At 41.3% G+C, this 9,202-nt stretch overlaps 1 protein-coding gene across 1 annotated transcript in view; it reads left to right on the top strand.

Moving 5' to 3' along the window:
* Positions 1 to 2,432: 2,432 nt before the first annotated feature.
* The window catches only part of PALMD (palmdelphin), a 47,993-nt gene continuing 41,223 nt past the window's right edge, over positions 2,433 to 9,202 (top strand). The window contains exon 1 of the mRNA XM_039228441.1: positions 2,433 to 2,704. Within this exon, the coding sequence (XP_039084372.1) occupies positions 2,660 to 2,704 (45 nt within the window). The 5' untranslated portion in view covers positions 2,433 to 2,659. The remainder of the gene's footprint in view (positions 2,705 to 9,202) is intronic.

Below are 9,202 nucleotides of genomic sequence, written 5' to 3'. Positions count from 1 at the left end.
TATTCCCAGCCAATGGCTGAGTAGGGCAGGAATGCTAAAACAGGCTCATCCCTGGGAGATGCAAGCCCTCTCTGGTAGCTGACTTTGGCTCCAGGACTTTCAGATGGCCTTTTGGTCTGATTTAGGCTGCACTGCAGATCAGGCTGTTTCCACTCAACTTTCTCTTTGTCTCTCCCTCACTGGAGCCAGACTTGCATCCCGGTCTGACCACTCTCCCACGCTTTGCCATCTCCCGCCCTCTCTGCCTACCTCCATCTTCTCTCATACAGCCATTCTCCTAATAAAATCCATTACTTTTAACCCATCTTGCCAAATGTTTCTCAAGGAATCCAACTAACGTAATCACCTTCTCACTTACTCTATTTTGCTTGCTTATTATGTTTCTCTTTCATTGCCTACCAGAATAGAAGTTCCAGAGAGCAGGAATTTTGATCACCTTTGTACCCCGAACACCTAGCACAGCGCCTGACTCATCATAGGTGCTCAATAAATACGTGCAGAATGAATAACAAATGTTCTAAAAATATTAGTAATTATCAGCTAAATAAATGAATAAACACATTATGATAGCAATCAATTGCCACAATTCTGCTCCCTCCTAAATTCCTTAGTCTTATTTTATTGAATCCTCCCTTACACTAGAAAACCTTTGGGTTTTCCCAGAGCAAAAATGAGATTTGAACGGTAAATTGTTTTTAGGAAAAGATCCAGACTAATAATTGGATGACCGCCCATCCATTCTGGGCAGCAAACATGCAATTTTGACTGAGATATTTATCACTACTGTTCTCTTGTATTTAATTTCAGCAAGGACCTACATATAAACAAAAGCAAAAGTTTTAAGGTTTGATTTTTTTAACTTGAATATCCATCCAATAATAACCAAAGTTGGTCCATGCCTAACCAATTTTCCAATTCTCTAGTTTTCTGAAATGTCTCTCTTGAGTATGTATAAACAAGGACACACTATTCTCAAGCATGATTTCAGACTCTTGAAATTGGTGAGTTTTACCTAGGGCTCTGTGGTTGGGTTGTCCAAATGACAATACGGAAAAATCTTTTCTCTCTAGGGCCACTAAGTTACTTCGTTATTCCCACGGAGTTGTGCCGAAGGGGGCTGTATCCAGCTGTAAGTGTTCTGGGAGCCAGATGGAGGAGGCGGCTGGAGCTCCAACTCTGGCTCATAAAGACCGATAATAACCTTCAGCCTGGGTCTCACCTTGCCCGTTTCCTTGAGTAGGCCCTAGTGAATGGCTATTATAAAATCAGTCAGCCCATCCTAGTTTTGCCATTCTTAGCTGTGTGGCAAATTACACCTCTGAGCCACAGTTTCCTCATTTTTAAAATGGAGATAATAGCATTCTCTTCCAGCACCTTGTAAGACATATGGTATGTGAAGCATTTGTCTATAGAGAGTACTCAATAAGTATTAGCTATTGTTATTACAATCAACAATGCAAAGGACATTAAACCACAGGTTTGCTATTTGGCATGTCTTTTTAACCTCTTCAGCTGAATGTTGATATGAAGGTACTTGAGAGCATCCAAACACGTAACAATGAGGTAGATGGTAATTAGGGTTTGCTACATCAAAATTTAATCAAAGGAATCATAGGGGAAAGAAAACAAAGTCAATTGTAAAACTTCCAGCCTCTGCTAAGAGTTTTACTGGGCTTGACGTTCTTTTTCTAAAGGGCAAGGGAACACCCACACAATGTCAGGCTGCATGAGTTACAGAATGTCTGGTCACACTTTGAAGGGCTCACTCCTTTCTCTTACACAACTGGTCAGGTCAAAATGGGCACCTTCCTGAAACCTGAGAGTGTCATTTCTGAATAAGGTCCAAGAAAGAACAGCATCCCATGGAAATCCAGGACAAGAAATAACCAAGGGCTGTGTTGACATTTAAACCTCACTGAACACGGCTGGTGGGCCAATAGTCATGTTAACACCTTCGATTTCTCCATGACCTAAAGATTCCAACGTTTGAAACAAACTGCTAAAGCAGGAGCAGAGAGAGAGGGAAGGGCGATGTGATGTCAATTTACCACTATGTTAAGTTCTAAAATAACTGTAGAATTTATTAGTAGTATTATCTGAAGCCAATCAGAAGAAGAAAGGCAAGCAAGTGGCTTAGGCCAGTCAAGGTGAGTCCCCATTTTTGGAAACTCTGGAGGAGGGTGCAGGTAAACTCTGTACCAACACACAAGGAACCACACATACAGGGATGGCTGTGTGTTGTTAGAGCAGAGGCTGATTAAACGCTCAGCTCATGGGCTTTCCCGTGCCACTCCTGGAAAATAATGAGTTGGGTAAGGAACAGTTAATAAGAAAATGTGACTTGCTAACTGTGCACATTACAACAAAGAGCTGGCAGCTCCTGAAGGAAAAGGGCTGGTGCGGCTGCCGTTCAAACTTGTCAGTCAGCTCTCGCCAGCAGCCTCAGGGTCTGCCTCCCCAGCACACTCTCATTACATGTGTCTGTCTGGCCTGATCTGTACATCTGCTCAGAGACGCTCCTGCCGAGCCGGGGATTTCTGCCTTCCTCCACTGGTGCAAAGAGCTTCTCCTCTGTCACCCCTCTCCTCTCCCCAAGGAGGCTCCTGCTTTATGGTAGCTTTGGACTTCCTGCACCGTCTGCCTGCCCTTCACTTCTAGAATGGAAGAAGCTGAGCTGGTGAAGGAAAGACTTCAGGCCATCACAGTAAGTCTCCGTACAGTTATAACTCACGGAGGTGGTTGCTTAGGGGAACGGCAGACACGTTGCGAGTGCCCCTGCTGCTGAGCCCCTGTAAGTGGAAAAACAGAACTGTCATCCTTCATGGACGCGGCTCTGTCGCTCTCTTAACCCCTGTGACCCTCTGTAATTCTTGGGCTTCGGAACCTGAGTGCAGGGCAATGTTCTTTATTGTCGCAAAAACCGTGCCTATGTTTTTAGGAGCAGTCAGAAGCTAAGGAGGCAGTCTGGTTGACATTCACCTTCTATGTGCCTTAAAAATGCAGGTTTTCCTTCAGTTGGTGTTTGCCAGATCAAAAAGCAGGTCCCCAGCTTAGCAACTTTTTTAAACAGTGAATACACCAAAAAGTTTCTCTTTTGGAAGGGGGAGAGAGAAAGAAATGAAACCAACAACTCGAAACTTTTTATTTGTAGTGCGGTAGTATGTTACAGAAAGCCTAACAGAATGAAAACGAATGTGGCTGTACTTAAACTAAGCATTAAACAAGAGAAAAGTAGGTAAAAGCACGTATCAGATTAATTCTTTGATATCAGTTTTCAGCAGAGTCACAAACTGAATAAGATCCCGATGAAGGAATGCAGTTGCATGCAAGGCAATGGATTTGGAAAATATCTCATTAATACCGGGAAGGAAAATAGTGCATTTCTTATGTCTGTTCTGGGAAAGAATCAAAACAAGTAATAAACTACTTTCCTTAAATGACCCAGCCTTTTTTTTTTTAATTTTATAAAATCCTGTATTTGGCAGTAACCTGTAAATCTGTAGCACAGTCATTTGTGATTAGCTACAATTTGTGATAGAATTTTTTAACAACTTGGAAATCCACATCCCAATCTCTCAGCATTTTCTTCCACTGAAGTTAGCTGTCGGGAAGAAATGAATACTTAAGCCAATTTAACAATAAATTATATTTTTTTTAAAAAAGATGCTAAATCAGGATAGGTGGGAGGATATTATTCTTTGCTCTTCCAATTCCCAGAGCATAAATAATAATGATAATCCAAATTTAGAATTTTTATTAAATGGATACAATGTCTCAGAACCCAAAAAGGATTCAATACATTGAAACATTTTCTCAGCCAATAGTAAGGAACCAGAAGTCCAGAAGTCCACCAGTAAGGCTGGCACTTTTCCATAAGACAATGCTTTTGAAAGGTCTAACTTCTAATTAGTACATTTTCCTTTCTTCAGAAAACTTTGGTTTGGATCATTGTTTGTTTTGTTCTTTTTTTTTTTTCTTTTTTTTTTTTTGTCGTTAAACTCAGCCACTGTTTCAGCTGTCAGGCTTTAAGGGACAGGAACTGGGCCCTGCTCTGTTGTTTTTGGCATGGGCTTTGTGCATTACAGCTGTTGTCTAAAGGTTACTTTATTACACTGTGTGAGTTGTGTGGGCACAGGCTCAGCCTTTGCTTCTACCTCCTAATTTACTAAACTATGTCATGTAGCCAGTGAAACACACAAGTAGCCCCCTGTTCCCCATTTTCTTTTTTGAATCATAGCACACCCTTCTTTTAGCCCTTATTACCTCCAGCCCCTTATAACTCCCACTGAAGCAGCACATGTTCTAAAGATATGACTGCATATAGTTATTCAGGAAGACTAGGAATTTGTACTGAGGGCTCTGAATGCAAATAGAGGCATAATGCCTTACAAGCAGACAGGAGAGTAAGTAGGTTCCTGAATATATCAGTGTGTCCTTTCTGGGATGATTAAAACTCTCTCTCTCTCATTCTCTCTCTCTCTCTCTCTCTCTCTCTCTCTCTCTCACACACACACACACACACACACACACACACACACACGCTCAAACTCCTTTTTAATTACTCCATTTGGCCTGAATATATCCCATTATAAGGAATTAAGCAAATCTCCAAAGTAAGATCACAAAGTAATTCTTTCTTCTTAAGTTTATTTATTTTGAGAGAGAGCCACAGAGCACACAAGTTAGGGAGAGGTAGAGAGAGGGGTATAGAGAGAATCCCAAGCCAGCTCTGCAGAGCCCAACATAGGGTTCAAACCCACAAAGATCCCATGAAAGATCATGACCTGAGCCAAAAACATAGCCACCCAGGTGTCCCAAGATCACAAAGTAATTCTGTCTTGGAAGTAATATGTTTATATGAAGGTTGTAGGGGGTAAAATTGGGGGCGGGGGCAGTTCACGGGAATAAATTCACACTAGCCTGCACCTCACCAGGCTAAGCACAGTCACATTTGTCACAACCTGGAGGGAAAAATGGAGCAGTGGCATGTCCATGGAAACAACACATCCCCTCATCTGCCTCCTAGAAGCCCTGGGAGATGCCAGCTTTCTCCACCCTGGCCTTACAAGGAAGCCACCTCAGAGCCCCGCCCCCCCATCCCCCCAGGAAAATGAAAACATTCAGTATCCAGAAAGTTGCTGGGACTGTTTCACTTTTGGAAGTATTTAAAATCTTGCAAATCTCTGACCTAAACTAAAACTCAAACACAATCTTCTCATTTTAACCGTTTCCCTCCTATTTCCTTACACTGAAATAAATTTGTATACTTCAGAAACAAAACCTTAAGACTATCCCAGTGCACCTCATAGACTTTATTAGAAAAGAAAAAGACTTAAATTTTTTAACATTTATTTTTGAGAGAGAGAGACAGAAAGACAGCACGTGCACAGGGGAAGGGCAGAGATAGAGGGAGACAGAATCTGAAGCAGGCTCTAGGCTTCCAGACCATTAGCACAGAGCCTGAAGTGGGGCTCGAACCCATGAACCATGAGATCATGACCTGAGCCGAAGTCGGATGTTTCACTGACTGAGCCACCCAGGTGCCCCCCAAAAAAGCTTTTTTACATTCTCAGATCTATTTGGTTTTTATTTATTTTTTAATTTTTAATGTTTTATTTTTTTTTTTTACAAATAGTTTATTGTCAAATTAGTTTCCACATAACACCCAGTGCTCATCCCCACAAGTGCCCTCCTCCATGCCCATCCCCCCTCCCCCCCACATCCATCCGTCCTCAGTTTTTGTCAGCATTCAAGAGTCTCTCNACATCCATCCGTCCTCAGTTTTTGTCAGCATTCAAGAGTCTCTCATGGTTTGCCTCTCTACCTTTCCCCACCATTTCCCCGTTCTTTTCCCCCTTGTTCCTCCGTTAAGTTCCTCCTAATCCTCCTATATGCTATTTGGTTTTTATATTAAAATTTGTTCCTCCATTTCCTGGCTATGAAATGAGATGATCGTTGTTGTTTTATTTATTCCACCTGGTTTGGGATGTCCAAGAAGTCATTATTTCTACTCCAAGGAGTTGGAAAAAACAAATGTATATGCCTATAACTTGACAGAACCAAGGGCCAGTCTTCTGGTTCCTCTAAGAAAAATAGATTAAACACAGTAGGTAGACAGAATGTGGCATGTTGGCTCTCAAACTGAAAGCTAAATTACTATAATAGTGTCATTCATTTCTCATATTGGTAAACTGAATTTTAGATTGTCAGAAGTCTTCTCAAAGACTTAAAGAGAATAAAGAAAAAATTATGAAATTACACATGATTGTTTAAAAGACAGTAAATCAGTTCAGGTATACCAAATATGTATTCTATTTTGCACACTTACTGTCACATTTTTCTTTCATTACTTTATCCATGTGCCAACTCTTCCTTTACTTTATTAACTTAGATAGAAGTATCTCTTCACCAAAGAGTCCATTTTTCAGCTATAGCTCAAAAATAGGGTTATTTCAAATTGGTTAGGTATTACTCTGAAAAGTCTCTTGAGGCTCTTTCAAGTTAGTACATATTTTAACAACTAGCTGATTTTTATACAAACAAAGCTATTGAAATAGACTAGTAATTTGAAATTCACTCTTAATATTGCTGGAATGGGGGCATCTGAGTGGCTCAGTCAGTTGAGTATCCGACTCTTAATTTCCACTCAGGTCATGATCCCAGATCCCAAGGTTGTGGGATCAAGCCCTGCTTGGGCTCCACTTGGGATTCTCTCTCTCCCTCTGCGCCTCCCTGCCCCGCCTCTTAAAAAGTAAAAAATTAAAAGTTAAAAAAATATTGCTGGAATGGACGACACCAATATCTCCAGCATTCTCGGGAAGAAGGGGATGCAGACTGACTGTAATCCCCTACACGGCTCCTCTCTGAGAGGAAACTTGGCCCATGTGAAAACAGTGAAAAGACCCAGGTGAATTCCCCACAGAAACAGAAAGATCCGCTTACAATTAGTAATATTCCACATGCTCTTGACATCCTCCTCTGTAAGGAACACATTATCTTATCTCCATTCCTACTATGACCTCAGAAAATGCTGTTCCTTAATAACATGGGGACACTAAGACTGGAAAACTCCTAGATCTTAAACTGGCTGGAGATCATAAAAATAGCACTGTTTGGGGGTTGACCTCAGAAGAATTTGGAGAACTAGAATCAATCAATCTTTTGGAGAACAGACCCAGCTGGGGAGAAAGGGGATAAGAATGAAGCTCACACTTTTATTCTCATCAAGGCTTATCTTTAACTGCTAGGAATGTGGGCGATCAGCTCATGCTCTCATTCCTTTATTCAATTAATGGTTATTGAGCACCCACTGTGTGCCAAACCTTATGCATTTAAATGAAAGGAAGTGAAATAAAGGAAACTAGGAGTGGGTTGCAGATCACAGTGGCGTTGGCACAGTGTGCCTTGTGTAGAGGGTGACATTTAAGCACAGGTGTGAAGGAGGTGAGCTCTGTCAAAATTTAGACAACAGGAATAATCACAACAAGCACCTGCCTAGGATTGACTCCATTTGGAAGGGAGCCATGTAAAGTCCTGACACTGGAATTTGAGCAGCAGCGCCAGATTTGCCGGCCAAAGCTGCTCGTGACGCAAAATAATAAGGAGCTCTCACATTTCCCCAGGTCCACTCCCTATTTCTTTCCACTCCCAAAGCATTTTTTCTAGACTTGTAAACATAGGAATTTGGGAGGCAGAGAATTCTTTGCATAAAACAGAAATCTACCTGATACACAGACCAATATTAAAACAATAACAAATACAGGTCCTGGCAGGTTCTAGTTATTTCTTTAGCATTTTTGGCTTGCCAGTGGACAGTGCCCTTCATCTCATTTGCTTTTTGTCAATATCTGGGACCTTTGAGCAGTTAATAAGACAGTTAATGGCCGCAACGCAGGACCTGCTACACAATTTGTGCAGCCAGTATACAAAGAAAATCTGGGGACCCTTGTGCAAAAAGCATTCAAAATATCCATATGGCGGCAGCACAGCGTTAAATGAAGTTCTGGGCCCTTCCCAGCATGGTGCCAAGCATGTCTTAACAGGTCACTTGCCCAGAAACCAGCCTCCTGGGCCAATCATATACATCTTTTCCCTCTTCATTCTGTCAGGGAGTGTAAAGGAGAGCAAACAGTCCAGATCTTTGCTGAAGGTATACCTTCGTGTGTGTTTGGATCATTGAATTATTTAGAGTTCTCAGGACTTCCTAAAATAATAATGGGTGAAATACATGGTGCCGAAGTACCTCATGGTTAAAACAAAGTTACAGGAAGAACTTCTCACTTGTCATGAACATCTAGAAACATTCACCTAACAATGGTACATGAAAATGGAGGAATGTGCTAGAATACTCAACAACAACAACAAAAAAAACCTGTGCACAATTTTCCACAGTGCCATACTGGGATTGCATGTTTCTTCCAGAGAGGGAAAGGTTTCTTCAACAAAATGTGCTGTGCCACATTTCTTTGCCAAACATAATAGCCCACCCACAAAGGAGGACATGTGATGAGGTATAATAATTTTGATAGTTATTAAGGAAACTGCTTTTTGATAACAGGGCGAGGTTTTTCCAGTGTGCTACAGAATGATAATGCTACTTTGCAAAGACCTACCCTGACAAGGATCCCCAGGAACTTTCTTAACATTACTGTATGGTAAAAAAGAAAAGCTGCTTCTTTAGAAAACTCTGACCAATAAAAATCAGAGGCTAAGCACTGAAGTCTAACTAGACTGTAAACAAGTGCAGCATAGTTCTGGCTGAAAGTCAAACAGGGCTTCTACTTTCTAATCTTCAGGCTTAAACTACCTAGCTTCTCTTAAAGTAAAATCCAAATATTTTCACTTATTTCAATGACACTGGTGCCTCTGGAGAAGAGAGTCCCTGAAAATTTACTGCCTCAACAAGTTCCCTCATCAGGAACCCTGTGGGATGTCTACCTTCCTAAGACACCCCAGGAGCAGGGTTAAGTAATATTTATACTTCACAGTTTTTTCATAAAACTCCAATGACTGAGTGGATTCAGTCAAACCACTAAAGACATGGAACCAGGTTATTCTCTGAAGCTCTGAATGGAAATCAAAACTGGTTCCTGTCCTAAGCACCAAGTTTTCAAAAATATAGTTGCATCTATGATTGACACAGGGGATGCAACATATTAAAATGAGCTACAACTGCTATTCACAGGCCATGATCCCACAGTTC

This window comes from Hyaena hyaena, unplaced genomic scaffold (genome assembly GCF_003009895.1).
Source record: "Hyaena hyaena isolate Hyena2069 unplaced genomic scaffold, ASM300989v1 scaffold_32, whole genome shotgun sequence".
Taxonomy (NCBI): domain Eukaryota; kingdom Metazoa; phylum Chordata; class Mammalia; order Carnivora; family Hyaenidae; genus Hyaena; species Hyaena hyaena.
The sequence above is the reverse complement of the archived record's forward strand: the minus strand, read 5'-3'. Positions and strand labels throughout refer to the sequence as shown.